General features: G+C 36.0%; 1 protein-coding gene across 3 annotated transcripts in view; it reads left to right on the top strand.

The window, feature by feature from the left end:
- Positions 1 to 15,329, top strand: part of Ankrd31 (ankyrin repeat domain 31) — a 109,843-nt gene extending 94,514 nt beyond the window's left edge. For all 3 annotated transcript variants that reach the window (XM_070031365.1, XM_070031364.1, XM_070031363.1), the window contains 4 exons: positions 735 to 1,725; positions 4,105 to 4,245; positions 6,559 to 6,658; positions 15,074 to 15,329. In XM_070031365.1, coding sequence (XP_069887466.1) covers positions 735 to 1,725; positions 4,105 to 4,245; positions 6,559 to 6,658; positions 15,074 to 15,219 — 1,378 coding nt within the window. In that variant the 3' untranslated portion in view covers positions 15,220 to 15,329. The remainder of the gene's footprint in view (positions 1 to 734; positions 1,726 to 4,104; positions 4,246 to 6,558; positions 6,659 to 15,073) is intronic.
- Positions 15,330 to 16,046: the final 717 nt, after the last annotated feature.

Here is a 16,046-nt window from a genome sequence, read left to right as displayed (position 1 = left end):
GGCAGATTTCCATCTAAGTACAAGCTCAGGCAAAAAGTAAGACTCTACCACAAAATAACCAGTGCAGAAAGGGATAGAGTGTGGTTTAAGTGGTACAGTGCTGTCTTCGCAAGCATAAGGCACTGCGTTCAAGCCCCAGTACCACAAAAAATAAAAAAAGATTTATGTTCCTCTTTAGCCACCAGTTTTCAACCAAAGACTAGCAGGTATCTAGAGTACAAAGTTTTGTTTCATTTTTAGGGTTCATGCACATCAGAGAAACAATGAAATGAACATAAACCTGAATAAGCACATTATCACATCATTTTTAAAAAGGGCAAACTCCTATTTGGAATAATAGTAACCTTTTTTCAAAGGAAATACATTTAAAAAGTAGACGTTTGTATACTTCAAGCTGATTTAAATTGAGGCAGAATCTCTTTGGGTGGAGAGGGGGCTGCTGATCCTGCGGCTTGAACTTAAGCTCTTTTGCTCAAGCCAAGCACTCTCACTTGAGATACAGTGCCACTTTCACCTTTTTTGGTAGTTAATTGGAGATAACAGTCTCACAGACTTTCCTGCCTGGGCTGGCTTGGAACCACAATTCTCAAGTCTCAGGCTCTTGAGTAACTAGGATTACAGGTGTAAACTACTGGCACCTGGCCAGAGTATCTTTAATTCGTAAATGACTGCTATAGAAAATTTCCTATTGTATTTATATTTTCTCTTGTTTTGTTTTTTTTTTCATTCTATAGAGTATCTATAGAATCATTTAAGCATGGAGCCCTGAGAGAACAACTAGCTAACTTGGCCACAAGACAAAAGAGCCTTTTGCTTGCAGCAAAAAGGCAGAAAATAATAAGACAGAAAATTCAAAGCTGTAAGAATGTGACATCCTTTTCTTTAAGAACATTGCCATCCGGTTCAGACATCTCTGGTAAAAAGGACAACAAAAAGCTTACCAGTCTGGAAAATTCAGTGCATCTCCAATCTGATTCACTTTCTGCTGTCAACCTTGCCTGTAGAAGCATGCAAGAAACATCATTGTCCCTGAAAACTTGGAATGATAGCCAAAATGCTAACACTTGTCTAAACCCAGAGGTAGTAAGAGAAGAAGAATTTTCTGGAACTGAGATGAATTCTAAACGAATTGTCAATAATTCTATGTTAGATGACTTACCAAAATCCAGACATTTGGATGGCACTGATAAGATTGAATTACCATCCCAAACTGTTGCTTTTATTGCTCAAGCAGAAAATTCACAAAAAGAAAATGATCTTACAGAAGCTATAGCCAAAGACCATGGATTGTATACTTCGACCATAAAATATGGCACATTAAGTATTTCAGAGTACACAAGCATACTTTCTCAAAATGATGTCTGTCCCTCAGCTGTTGACAGTAACTATGACACTTCCCAATGTGATCCAGAAAGAAGAAACAGGAAAACAGCTCCCCACCAACTATCTGGAGGGGTATCGGAGTCCCTGGCACAGCAAAGGGTTGCTGCCCTAGGCACTGATGCTGCACATCAGATGAAAACATACCTTAAAAAGCCATCTTCTGCTGTTCCACATTTAAATAACACCCAAATCTCTCCTACTTCTGGGTCTGGCAACCAGCATACTACGAAAAAGCCTTTAAACTATACCACAGCTCCTAAAAAGAGAAATATGCAGATAAAAGATTTGATATTACTAGGAAGAATTAACCCAGGAAATAACATTCTGGAATTCAAAACACAGGTATCCTATTATTATTTAAAATCATGCAAGTTTTATAATAAGTTAATGTTGATGTAACACAGTTTAAGCATTTAGGGAAATAGGATCTGGATAGTCTTCCAGAATGGACAGACATACCATTATATTATTAACAAGTGGAATCATACTTCTAAAATCACCCAGATACATTTTAATCGTAAACATCTGTGGATTTTCAACTAGTCCAGGCTAACCATAAACTCAAACTTCCTCCCTGTACCTCCTCAATGCTGTGATTACAGAAATGAACCACTATACCCATTATGAGAAGTTTTGTTTTATTGATGACTATTAAGACTAGCTGGTTTCTTATATTCACATCCTGGCTTTCTTTATTTACCTTCTACCTTCTGCCTATTTAAGGAGATATATTCTTCCTAAATAATAGAAGGTTCGGAAATGCATAACTATTGATTTTTGTCTGTTTCTTTCATGACTTGTATTTATTTTTGCCTCTTTTTTGTGCCTTTCTTTTTCTTTCTTTGAGCTTTGAACTAAGCACCGTACACTTGCTAGGCAGACACTCTCTGACTTGGGTTAGGCCCTCAGCCCTTTTTGTTAGTTTTCAGGCATAATCTTGTATTTGTTGCCCATGCTGGTCTGGATCATGATCCCCTCCTACTTGGCGTCTCTCATCTAGCTGGGATGACAAGCATACACCATCACACCCACATTTTTTTATTTGAAAAGGAGGTTCACTATCCATTTTTCTTAGTTGGCCTCAAATTTTCCCTATGTCTACCTCCTGAAATAGTTTTTGTATTTTAAGTGCTATGTTTAGAATTGTTATACTTTTTTGATTCATTGACCTCTTAGCATTATAAATGTCTCTGTTTATATCCAGCAATAGTTTCGTTTTATAGTCTATTATTTATTTTTTTTGTGGGGGGGGGGTCCAGTCGTGGGGCCTGAACTCTGGGCCTGGGTGCTGTTCCTCAGCTCTTCAACTCAAGGCTAGCACTCTACCACTTGAGCCACCGTGCCACTTCCGGCTTTTTTTCTTTTTGTTTATGTGGTGCTGAAGAATCGAATCCAGGGCCTCACGCATGCAAGGCAAGCGCTCTACCACTGAGCCACCTTCCCAGCCCAGTCTATTATTTATTATACCAGTATAATTTTCCAATTCTCACATGATTGCTGTTGATATGATATATATCTTTTTACCTCTAATTTACTTACCTGAATATTTCCTGTATATATTATATAGTTGGAGCTTGTCTTTTCATCTATTCTAACAATATCCACCTTTTGATGAGGTTATTGAATTCATTCACATTTAATGTTATTTGAATTTGAGGCCTTTTTTTCCTTGATATTTGGATTTAAACTCAGGCCCTCATGTTTCCTTAGCTTGATTGCTCAGCTGATTCTCTGCTAATTGAGCCACGCCTCCATCCTTACATTTGCTGGTTTATGGATTTTTCTGCCTGCCTTGGTTTCAAGCCATAATCCTCTAGATCTCAACCTCCTGAATAGCTAGGATTTCAGGCATGAGCCATGCTATGTTTTATTTGCTCCCTCACACTGAAATTTGCCTTTTAAAATGCTGGATACTTTTCTTTTCATATATACACTGGAAATTTGTTATGGAATATACTTAAATTACTGGGAAACAGTTTGATCCTTTTGGGTCTTATTTTTAAGCTTTGTTAAACAGAACTGGAACAATGTCAAATGTAGGACTATTTCCACTATTTCCAGTACTGAGACATGATTCTTCCATGTACCCTACTGATGCCCCATCAGATTTGAGGGGTTTTTTTCCTAGTCTTGCTATGAAGAAGAAACCCTGTTCCCTGCCCTGTGAAAGTTCCAGATATAATTACTTTTTGTACTCTCATGTGGTTCTTTAGTCTAGCCCTGGACAATTTCCTCACACATATATGCAGACTACTGCTCAGTTGAATAAGAAAAACTTTATATTCAACTTTATATTCCTTATATTAAGAGGAAAACCTTTTAATAAAGAGAACCTTGCAAAGATCTAAAGTTTTCTCTCTTTCTATTTCTCTGTTCTTCAGTACTTTGTCCTAGTAATTCTCACTTCCTTTGTCTTTAAACACTTAAGGAATACACAGGCTTTTCATGGATTTTCTTTCCTTGTACCATGATATGGAAATTTTCTCAAGGCAGTAAGTTGGAGCAATGTAGAGCCCTTCACAGTAAGTTCTCCCACTTCAAAAAGGCCACTTTGTGGCCTGATATTTGGCATCTTGTAAACTATTGTTTTATATATCTTTCATCAGTTGTTGGTTATGTCAGGTGTAAATCTTGTCTATACTATTTTATCATGGTCAGGAGCAGAAGTTCACACATTTTAGCAATTTTTTTCTTAATTTTTATTTTATTTTTTTATTTCAGGAGACTATCCACAAAGCTAGTGTTTTATTGAGTGGTAAACTTCAGGTAGAAAATGGTCAGATTTATTTAACTCCAGTGACCTGGCTCAAGGATCTTCTGGGAGATGACATTTACGTGACCTGGTATTATGCTTGGAGTAAGGTACGTTAGTCTTGAATTTATCTTTAACTCATACTCAAATGCAAATACACATTGTTTTTAGGATAAGACAACTTTTTAAAGAAACCTGGCAGATCTCTGAAGTAGTTTTTATCCTCACATGTATCCTTTCTTCTGTATGTTACTTGCTTTCTCCCACAACTCTTTTTGCCAAAATTCCTGTGAGTATAGTTATACACCTGACTGCACCTTTCCTTCCTTGTTCTTTACTAGTCTTAGAATTTTTATTGCTACCAAAATCCCTCTCAACAGAAAAAAATAGCATGGTGGCACATGCCTGAATTCCTACCTTTGGTAGGAAATTTATATAGAAGGATTACAGTCCAGGGTGGGCTATGCCAAAAGCCAGACCTGTCTCAAAATAAAAGGCTAGAAGTGTGGCTCAAGTGATAGAGTGCCTGCCAAAGGCCCCAAGTTCAAGCCCCATTAGCAGCTTCCCCCTGCCAAAGAAAAGATACGCTGTTTTTCCTTAAAAAGAAGTACATTTTTAAAAACCTGTGTTTTTTATGTCTGAATTACCTCTTGTGGCATATGTTAGCCACTATATTTTACTTATTATCTCACATTACTCAGAAATAACTGATAAATACATATTTAAAGTATGAGATAAAGGTGCATACTAGCCTGCTCTTTACATGAGTATAATGTGCATTGGACATTGTCAGGACATAACAGATATAAAATCCATTGTTTCTAGTTATTGGTTATTATTCAGTGACTTTTCCTTCCATAGTAAAATGAGGAAGAATTAGCACCCTGAGCAGGACAGGCAAGTCCCATTTTCTTTATCAGATTTTGGTCATCAGATTGAGCCATAAGAGTACCTATACCTTACAGACTCTCCATACATTCCTCACTGTGAACAATTTAATGAGCATTTATTGATCACTGAGGATGTACCAGATGGTATGCCAAGTGCTTTTTAGGCATCATCTTAATAATTCAGTAAACTGGAGGTACTTTCAGATGCACAAATTGAGACTTGAAATGTAAGACTTTGTTTAAGGATTGGGACATAAGAATCTTTTATTCTATAATGTTAGGCACAGTATGAAGTGCTGAAGGAATAAAAATAAATAAAGATAGGCCATGCCTCAAGAAGCTATGGTTTGATGAAAATGGGGCACATTAAATCATTTAAATGGGATAAGAGTGACAGGAATAGGAATTAGGAAACTGAATCTCCTGTCATAGAGGAGGATCATTACTGAAGTTTATTGATTGTAGGAAGATATCCCAGAGGAAGGGATGTTCAGTTTTACATATGATGTTTTGCCTATAGTGAACAAACCCTCTGGGGGGTATATAATTAGGTTATCTTAGACCTAAGGATGGAAAACCCAAAGATCTTGGTTTCTGGCATGTATTTGCCAGTTTGCCTCTGCTCTTCCCTTTCCTGCACAGGTATTTGTCACCTCTGATAACACATTTTTAATGGATATAGAAACCTAAAAGGTTAGTAGTCTAATCAGATAAACATTTGGTTTCTTGAAAAATACCATTACTTTTATGAGTCAATTTTATTATAATAATTTTTAAGTTGCAAATTAGAGGGTGCTAGACTATAGATTGTTAAACAGATGAGGATCTGGGAAGGTGGCTCAGTGGTAGAGTGCTTGTCTTGCATGCATGAGGCCCTGGGTTCAATTCCTCAATACCACATAAGTAGAAAAAGCTGGAAGTGGTGCTGTGGCTCAAGTAGAAGAGCTGAGGGACAGTACCCAGGCCCAGAGTTCAGGCCCCATGACTGACAAACAAAAAAATCTGTTGTAAGATACTGAGAGAATAAAAAATATCATTTAAAAAAAAAGTAGGTTGTTAAACAGATGCATCTATGAGACTATTAATGATATAAAACAGAGATCAACCCAACCATATTTTCTTAAAGGAGTAGATCATAAATAATGTTTTAGGTTTCATAGGTGCATTGTGCCTGTCATAACTCCACTATAATGTAGCACAAAAACCAGCCATGTTAATGATTGCATATCACTATATCTCAATTTTTTTTGAAAAAAGAAAATGTAGGGGAAAAGGCAGGGAGGAAGGAAAGAAGGAAAAAAAGGAAGGAAGGAAGAAAAGAAGGAAGGAAGGAAGGAAGGAAGGAAGAAAGGAAAGAAGGAAGGAAGGAAGGAAAGAAAGGAAGAAGGGTGGGCCAGATATGGCCATGGGTTTGTTGTATGACAATTGGTATCAGTCAGTACTTTGCTAACATCGTAATTTTTAAGAGATTGGTCTATTTACCTCCTACAAAATGCATGATTTTCTAAAGTTCTGCTTTTTAACTGTGTGTAGATAACATATCTTGGAAAGGAACTTTTAAGGTATGTTTCTGAGGAAGGACCTTTACCTTCAGAACAAACTGTGCTACTTCAACAACAACCTTGTCATTCAGGTATGTGTAGCCCATTTCTTAGTTGTGGAATGAATATACCCTACCTAGAAAACAAAACAAAACATTGCTTTAGTCTTTTTTTCCATTAAGGTGAAATTCAAAATTAGCTGTTACGATTAACTATTTCTCCACATTCTTGTTTTCCCTACCACAGTTGATTTTAGGAGAAATTGAGAAATAATACCATCCCTCATGATTCCTTTCTCTGAATCTCTTCTGTAATTGCCTTGGGTGATTTTTTTAAATGTATGCAAAATAAAAACGTATTTCTTTCTAAAACTTCATTTAGTTAGTTTAACCTATTTCTAAAAATAGATAATAAAATAAGTATTTTTATTCAGAGAAACTAAGGAAGATACAATCTCTACCAATGAATAGTAGATTCAGATGCAGTCCTTGAAAGGATTTTAATTTTGAGAACACAATTATTAAAAAAAACAAAATGACTTTATGTTACCTCCTCCTAAATAACGCCCCTACTTTTATACCAGTGTCCTTATTTTGCCTGTCCCTTGGGGGAACAATTATAGGTAGAGAGGAGGTGTCAAACAGAAAATAGTCATAGTGTGATAATCAAGAGCAAGAGCAAATAGGATTTTTAGTAATAACTTTCTACCCCTGGGCATCCTGGGATTATTCCTTAAAACAAGGTCCTATGATTCAAATTACCTTTTTTAAATCTTAGTTTCATACCTAACACACCCTACCTCTTTAGAATCCTGCTTTGTCTCAGAAATAAGCTTCATGGTAGAATACATTCTCCCTAATTTTCTAAGCCATCCTCAAAAGTGCTTTTCTTCATTTCTGAGAAACTAAGATCTAGGAGATCAGGTGTCAGCAATAATCATGGAAAGCTAAAGGCCTTAAGACACTGGATAGAGTTCTTATAGTTATTTATGACCTTAGATCTCTAATGTTGAGTACAGATCTACTTAATCAAATCTTGGGATAAAGGCCAATAACCTGATGATATATATCAGATTATATGATATATATTATGTATAACAGATGGTATATATTAACATTTTATAAAACAAATAGCAGCTTTACTATCCAGTTTATTCAGATATCATCTTTGATTGATGATATCAAGAAATCCTGAGTCTTGAAGATAATACCTTTAAACGTTCTTAGAGCCAGGCGCCTGTAATCCTAGCGACTCAGGAGGCTGAGATCTGAGGATCACCATTCAAAGCCAGCCGGGGAAGGAAAGTCCATGAAACTCATCTCCAATTAACACTCAGAAGACCGGAAGTGGCGGTGTAGCTCAAGTGGTAGAGCGCTCGCCTTGAGCTGAAGAGCTGAGGGACAGCGCTCGGGCCCAGAGTTCAAGCCCCATAACCGACAAAAAAACAAAACAAAACAAAAAACGTTCTTAGTATGACAATTTAACACTTTATTCACTGAATAAGACATGACGGAAAAACCTTCTTCTGATTTTTACACACATACACAAAAACCCAATTGAATGGATAAGTCAATGTATTGATGAACTTTAATGTTGAGATGTGATGTTGAATACATCTGAGGGTGCATGTTTGTAATTAAGAGTTTTCAATATAAAAACACAAACTTTTTTTTTAATTTAAATTTTATTTTATTTTATTTGAGAACATACTGTACAGAGGGGTTACAATTACATTGGCAGGATAATGCATACATTTCTTACCAAGCATTGCAGCCTCCTCCTTTGTTTACCCTTCACCTCCCTTCCCAGCCTCCCCCCTCCCCCCACCCAATCATATCCCCCTCCCCCCCCACACCGACATTGTAAAGCTTGCTTTGACATGACATTTTGTAATTCTCCTTGTTGCAACAGGTCCACCTGAATCCTTAAACGACTTGTTTGTCCCCATCTCCTCCACATGTTATACTGACATCAAATAAAGTGAAAGTGGGGGTTACACTGTGGGGGAGGGACATACAAAGCAACAAAGAAATAATCTTATAAATGCGTTAGAAACACATGCATGAAAGAAACGAAAACATTAAAATACATATTTAAGGGTTCGTTTTCCTAACATCACATTATCTGACCTTTTCCGCTTGACTCATACCTATACTAGATATTGCAAATAAGGGAAACCATGGGACCTATGTTTCTTTGGGCCTGGCTTACTTCACTTAATATAATTTTTTCCAAGCCTTTCCATTTCCTAACAAATGGGGAAATGTCATTCTTTCTGATGGAGGCATAGAATTCCATTGTGTATATATACCACATTTTCTTGATCCATTCATCTACTGAGGGGCTTCTGGGTTGGTTCCATATCTTAGCTATGGTAAATAATGCTGCAATAAACATAGTTGTGCTGGTAGCTTTAGTGTGGTCTTGTTTGTATACATTTGGGTAAATGCCCAAAAGTGCGATTGCTGGATCATAGGGGAGATCTATGTGAAGTCTTTTGAGGAACCTCCATACTGCTTTCCAAAGTGGTTGAACAAGTTTACATTCCCACCAACAATGAAGTAAGGTTCCTTTCTGTCCACATCCCCTCCAGCATCTGTTGTTGTTAGAGTTCTTGATTTTTGCTGTTCTAACTGGAGTGAGGTGATATCTCAATGTTGTTTTAATTTGCATTTCTTTTATGGCTAGGGATGTTGAACATTTCTTCATGTGTCTATTGGCCATCCTTCTTTCTTCTTCAGAGAAGCTTCTCTTTAAGTCTTTCGCCCACTTATTTATTGGGCAGTTGTTTCTTTGAGGATTTGTTAAAAACACAAACTTTTGAAACATAATTTTGTCATTGAGATTCCTGAAACATTTATGATATCCAAAATCTTTTTAAGTTTTTTATGGTTCCTTTTCCCTGGAATTTCACAATGTTTTTCCAAGACTTTGCTTCATGTCTACTTGGCTGTAGTATTTTCTAATTTAAAAACTTTATTTTTGAATATATAATATATGTACATGATCCAAAATTCAAAAGATACAAACGGTATGCACTGGAGTCATTCCTACCCTTCTTCCAGAGGCAATGAAAGCTACCAGGTTGCTATGTAGTTTTCCTGAGATTCTAGACATAAGCAAGTCATTTCTGTATTATTAAGAGAAACCTTACTGATATTTCAGAGTGAACTAAAAAGCAAAAAAAAAAGAACATTCTCAAACTTCTACGTAATTTGTGATCATTATAGATAAACACATAGACATACTTTCACAAAGTTATTTTTAAAATATTCTGCTAAGATGGATCACGTTCTACTTTTTTACTTGGAAAGCCAATTTATTTTATTTTATTTTTTTATTGTGAAAATACTGTACAGAGGGGTTACAATTACATGGGCAAGATAATGAGTACATTTCTTATCAAGCATTGTAGCCTCCTCCTTTGTTTCCCCTTCCTATCCTTTCCCATCCTCCCCTGCCCCCCTATCCTCCCTGCCTCCACCAAAGTTGTAAAGTTTGTTTTTCCACATAATGACTTGTACATCTCATTGTTGCAATGGATCCACCTGTATCCCTATTTAAACTATTTGTTTTTTCCCTTCCCCTCCACAAATTATACCAACATCAAATACAGTGAAAGCAGGGGTTATACCGTGGGGGAGGGACATACAAAGCAACAAAGAAATCATCTTATAAATATGTTAGAAACAATCGCATGAAAGAAAAAAACATTTGAATACATATCTTAGGGTTCATTTCCCTAACATCAATTTGTCTGACCGTTTCTGCTTGTCTCAGACATATACTAGCTATTGCAAATAAGGGAAACCATGGGACCTATGTTTCTTTGGGCCTGTCTTACTTCACTTAATATAATTTTTTCCAGGTCTTTTGGAAAGGCAATTTTATGTACTTAAGTTCCTTGTTACCATAGTGCCAAGATATATATGTGGATATATATACATATATATATATATACAAAACATATGTATATTGTGAAGTCTTTTCCATAGCCAACAACTATAGCATATTAGTTATGTATTCCATGGAGACCTAACATCATTTATTTACTTGAAAACAGAACATGCTTTCCCAGGAAAAACAAAAACATGATTTTCCAGGTTTTAATGCAGTGATCTGTGACCTACTAATAATCTGTTGTTCATTTCAGTACTGTTAACTGTGTTTCCTTTCTCTGCAAAAGTATGTAACAGAGAATAAATTTTCACAGGTGCTTCTGTTTTATGTGGTTAAGAATAAAACCCCGAGGAAGATGGGTTCCTGATAAGAAAACAGGAGTGTTTATTTCAGCTCTTATTTGTAATTCTTGATTCTTTTTCATTATTTTAGTCCTTTTTTCACTTTGGCATTATGATTAATACTCCTTCAATCTAACTTATAAATTTGAGAATACAGATGTTGATAGAGGAGGAAAGAAAAAAACAAAACTAAGTATTTGTTGAGAGTTTGCCATGTCTCAGCCCTTTTGCTAGATTTCTTTATGTACTTTAGGACTGTACAACTTAATGCATAAAAACCTGAACACTTTACATATAAAACCAAGTAGTCCAAACCCAATCCAGTTTAAGAAAGCTCCTATTAGATTTTAGTTTTCCCTCAAAAAATGAAAGCTTAAACAATTTTAAACTTATGAGTAGTTATACTACAGATCTATTTCTTGATTATACTATAGATGGCTTTTTTGTCAGTCATGGGGCTTGAACTCTGGGCCTGGGCACTATTCCTCAGCTCTTCAGCTCAAAGTGAGCACTGTACCACTTGAGCCACAATGCTACTTCCAGTTTTCTGAGTGGTTTATTGGAGATGAAGTCTCACAGAGTTTCCTACCCAGGCTGGCTTTGAACCGCAGTCCTCAGATCTCAGCCTCCTGAGTAGCTAGGATTACAGGCATGATCACATAAGCGTAAATCAAATTGTCAGTCTGCTTTTAAATATCAAATATTGCCATGATCCATTACTATACATACCTTGAGAATCTCTTTTATAAAAAAGTCATTGACTTTTATATCAAAATAATTGAATATTTTTTCAACTTTAGTAAAAAGGATTTTTTTCTGATGTATGCTGGTACTGGGGCTTGAACTCAGGGACCATGTGCTATCTAAAGACCAGCTCTTTTCACTCAGTGTTGGTGCTCTACAACATGAGCCACACCTCCACTTCTGGCTTTTTGCTGGTTAGAGATAAGAATGTCAAGGATGACACTCTTGATGCTTGATCTGGCTTTGAATCCTCAGATCTCAACCTCCTGAGAAGCTAGGACTGCAGGTATGAGCCACTGGCATCCAGCTAAAAAGGATATATTTTTACCATTGAAATAATTGTTTAAAAAATCATTATGTTTTTAATGACAAGGGTATCTTTTTTCTAAAGTAGCTTTTTGCTGATGCGTAGATAGCTTTCAGGATGAGGGTAGGTCACCAAAAGACTAAGCCTTGATTTGGAAGCTTAGAACTTTTAGCCTTATCCTTCAGTCTCCCAGGAGCTAACACTAGTGGCCAATGATTTACTCAAGCATACCTGGGTAATAAACCCTTCATAAAAACACTAAATGACAGGAGTTAGGGAGCTTCTAGGTTGGTGAATACATAGAGGTGTTGGGAGGGTGGTTTGCCTATAGAAGACATGGAAGTTCCTTGTTTTACATGTCTCTTCTATTCTGTTATTCTAAGTTTTACCCTTTATAACAAGCTGATAGTAGCAAGTAAAGTATTTTGCTGAGCTTTGTGAGTCATTGTAGTAATTCTCCTTGGGAAGGTAGCTGTTGTGGACACTCTAATTTGTAGTCAAGTTAGAAGTGTAGGTAACCCAATACAGGGTACTTAGATCTGGTATCTGAGGTTTGGGCCACCTTGTGAGACTGAGCCTTATATTTATTGGGCCTAGTGCTAACTCTTGGTAGTTAGGATTGAATTGAGTTACAGAACAGTGTATTAGTCAACTCACTGTTACTATAACCAATGTCCATAGTAATAAGTTATAAAGAGAAAAGATTTATTTTCCAATAAAAGTTCCCAATGAATTAAAGAATTAAAGTTCAGAGCAGAATTTTGTTTCATACAGCAATTAAACTCTTGACCTAATTAATGTCATCCTCTGATTATTATCAAATCAATGTAGACAAAAATCTCTAATAAGCACTTTACTATTCCTAGGAATTTAAAGGACATTGGCTACAAAAGATGTTCATGCTAAATAATAATCAGTAAGACACCAATAAAAACAGTGCAGTTTTAATCAGCAGAGCAGGAAACTTTAAATGATAATATTCAATGTTGGCAAGGATGTGGAGTAGAGAACTACTCTAGGTACCCACATACATTAAAAAATTATTTTATTGTAAAGATGCTGTACAGAGGGGTTATAGTTACATGAGTAAGCTAATGAGTACATTTTTTTGTCAGGCATTATTACCCCCTCCTTTGTTTTTCTCCTGCTGTCCCTTCCCTCTCCCACTTCCCCCACTCTTTCCCTGCCTCCAAAGTTGTAAAGTTCATTTCCATCATAATGTCTCATTGTTGCAATGGGATATTCTCCTTCTGCTCCCCAAATTAGATAAATGTATATACAAGATTTAAGGTGGGGGGGGTATAATTGGGTGGGGGGAGGGGGGAGGCTGGGAAGGGAGGTGAAGGGTAAACAAAGGAGGAGGCTGCAATGCTTGGTAAGAAATGTATGCATTATCCTGCCCATGTAATTGTAGCCCCTCTGTACAGTATGTTCTCAAATAAAATAAAATAAAATTTTTAAAAAATGCAAAAAAAAAAAAAAAAAGATTTAAGGTACCAAAATCAAATACAGTGAAGACAGGGGATATACCACAGGGGGAAGAACATACAAAAGAAACAAGAAAATCACATAGTAAAGTAAAAACAACAACAAAGAAAACCCTCTTGTGTCCATATCTTAGGGTTCATTTCATTTTGCATCGTCTTATATGGTACCTAGCTTTTGAGCTTTTCTACTCATCTGACAAGATTATCTTAGATGTATACTAATTATTGCAAATAAAGGAAACCATTGGACCTATATTTCTTTGGGTCTGGCTTACTTCACTTAATATGATTTTATCCAAGTCTTCCTATTTCCTAACAAATGGCACAGAGTCGTTCTTTCTGATGGAAGCATAGAATTCCATTGTATATATACCACATTTTCTTGATCCATATCTACTGAGGAACATTTGGGTTGGTTCCATAGCTTAGATATGGTGAATAATGCTGCAAAAAAAAAAAAAAACATAGTTGTGCTGGTAGCTTTAGTATGGCCTTGTTTGTGATCATTTGGGTAAATGCACAGAATAGGGATTGCTGGGTTATAGGGGAGCTCTATGTGGAGTCTTTGGAGGAACCTCCATACTACTTTCCAAAGTGAACAAGTTTACACTCCCACCAACAATGCATTAGGGTTCCCTTCTGTCCATATCCCCTCCAGCATCTGTTGTTACTAGATTTCTTGATTATAGCCATTCTAACCGGGGTGAGGTGGAATCACAATGTTGTTTTGAGTTGCATTTCTTTTATGGCTAAAGAGGTTGAGCATTTCTTCATGTGTCTATTTGCCATTCTTATTTCCTCTTCAGTGAAGTCTCTCTTTTAAGTCTTTAGCTCACTTATTAATAGGGTGGTTGTTTCTTTGAGGATTTATTGTTGGAGGATTTAATTTTTTTAGTTCTAAGTATAGTTTAGATATGATACCCTTGTCTGTTATATGGCTAGTGAAGATCTTCTCCCAATCCATGGGCTTTCTGTTGATCTTGCTAGCTATGTCCTTTGCTGTGATGAAGCTTTACTTGATGGTAGTATGAAAGCATGCCTTTGAAAGGGCATGCTGTACTTTAAAATGTGTGCATACCCTTCAATTTAGTCATTTTGCTTCTGAATAGCAAATCTGTAAAAGTATTTGCACACACTTGCATAAAGAAATTTTAGGAGTAATGATAGTGGATGTATTGAGTTTTCAAATTATAACTACAAGACGTTATCTTATGGAGAAAAAGTCTAATATAAATGATAATATTTTAAGTAATAAAATGAAGATCAATCTTATTAAATAAATCTAAATATTTGAAATATTCCACAAAAATGTTCCCCATCCCTAAATTATATAGGATAACTTTTAAGTAATAATGGTAATAATACTAATAACAGCTTATATTTATGAGTATTTGCTACGTGCAGGGCAATTGGTAAACTATTACACATGCAAAATCTCATAGTCTTCAAAACTGGGAATTGAGGTACCAAGTGGCTTGTTCAACTACTTTCAAAAGTTTTCATTTCCTACTGTTACTTTAGCCTGAAAACAGGCCTCTGTCTCTCAAAGTTAGTGCTGCTGCCTTATAGCTTTGTCATGAGTACAAAAAAATGGAAGAAGTGAAAATATCCTGTTCAGAAAACATATTGTGTCCTCTCATATACACACAATTCTAAGATTTGTAAGAACTAACTTTAAGTCTTACTTTAAACAGGTAGTTTTTAATCTCTTTAAAAATCTTTAAACAGGCACTTCCAGAGAGTCAGTACAAAACATCCCTCATTATCTACAAATAAAAGAAATACTTTCAATCAGCGATCAAGAATTTCTCCCATGTCACGTGATGGCTCAGCATTGGAAGTTCTATATGGAGTGTGAGGAACTAACATTCTAAAGGCTTGTTTTCTTAATCATTAGGCTTTTGTTCATATGTTCATGTTCTTTTCTTAGTTTGGTGGGTTTATGTTAGCATATAGTTAATGTGTTAATTATTGAAAATTTCTGTTTACTGTCATAAAAATATGATTTTTGACCTTGAAATAAAGGCATTATGGATTAAACCATGTTGGCTGTCTTGCTTTCTTTTTACTAATAGACTTTAAAATAACTTCTTGTCAAACAATCAGTTGGAAAAAAGCTACCTTGCCCTTGTTCTTCCCAGTAGGAAGCCAAGAAATTCAAGATATTTGCAAAGGGTTTTACCTATTGTGGGTTCTGATGAAATCTTTAAACTTCTGACCCTTAGCCATAGAAGGGACTGTCTAATAAGCCATAGATAAGAATGTCTAGTAAACCAATCTTCTGTTTGATACATTTATCCTTACCTGTGCCTTTGTAGACTATGTGCAACACCAGTCCTAGCACATTCTTTTACAGAAGTTCATGCTCTTTAGTATCTATGTGACACACTTCTGCCAATTTATTCTTAAGTATATTGCTTTCCTGCTGCTGTAAGAGTAAGATCTAGGCCCAGCATTCGGGTTTCTTGCTGCCGTCCTAATATAATCATTTAACTTCATCTTGATGATCCTAACTTTTACACTTCTTTTTTTTTCCATCTTAGGAGCTGAAATATCCCCCAAAATTTGTGTGTTCAATTTCCAGCCTTCCATACCTCAGACTATAACTGTATTTGAATATAGGGCCCTAGCAGAGTTTATTATGTTAAAACGAAGCCAGAAAGGTAGTTCCTGATCCAGCCAGCGTCCTTATAACAGGAAA

This window comes from Dipodomys merriami, unplaced genomic scaffold (assembly GCF_024711535.1).
Source record: "Dipodomys merriami isolate MVZ:Mamm:240054 unplaced genomic scaffold, mDipMer1.0.p SCAF_20, whole genome shotgun sequence".
Classification (NCBI taxonomy): Eukaryota; Metazoa; Chordata; class Mammalia; order Rodentia; family Heteromyidae; genus Dipodomys; species Dipodomys merriami.
This window is presented reverse-complemented; position numbering and strand designations above follow the sequence as displayed.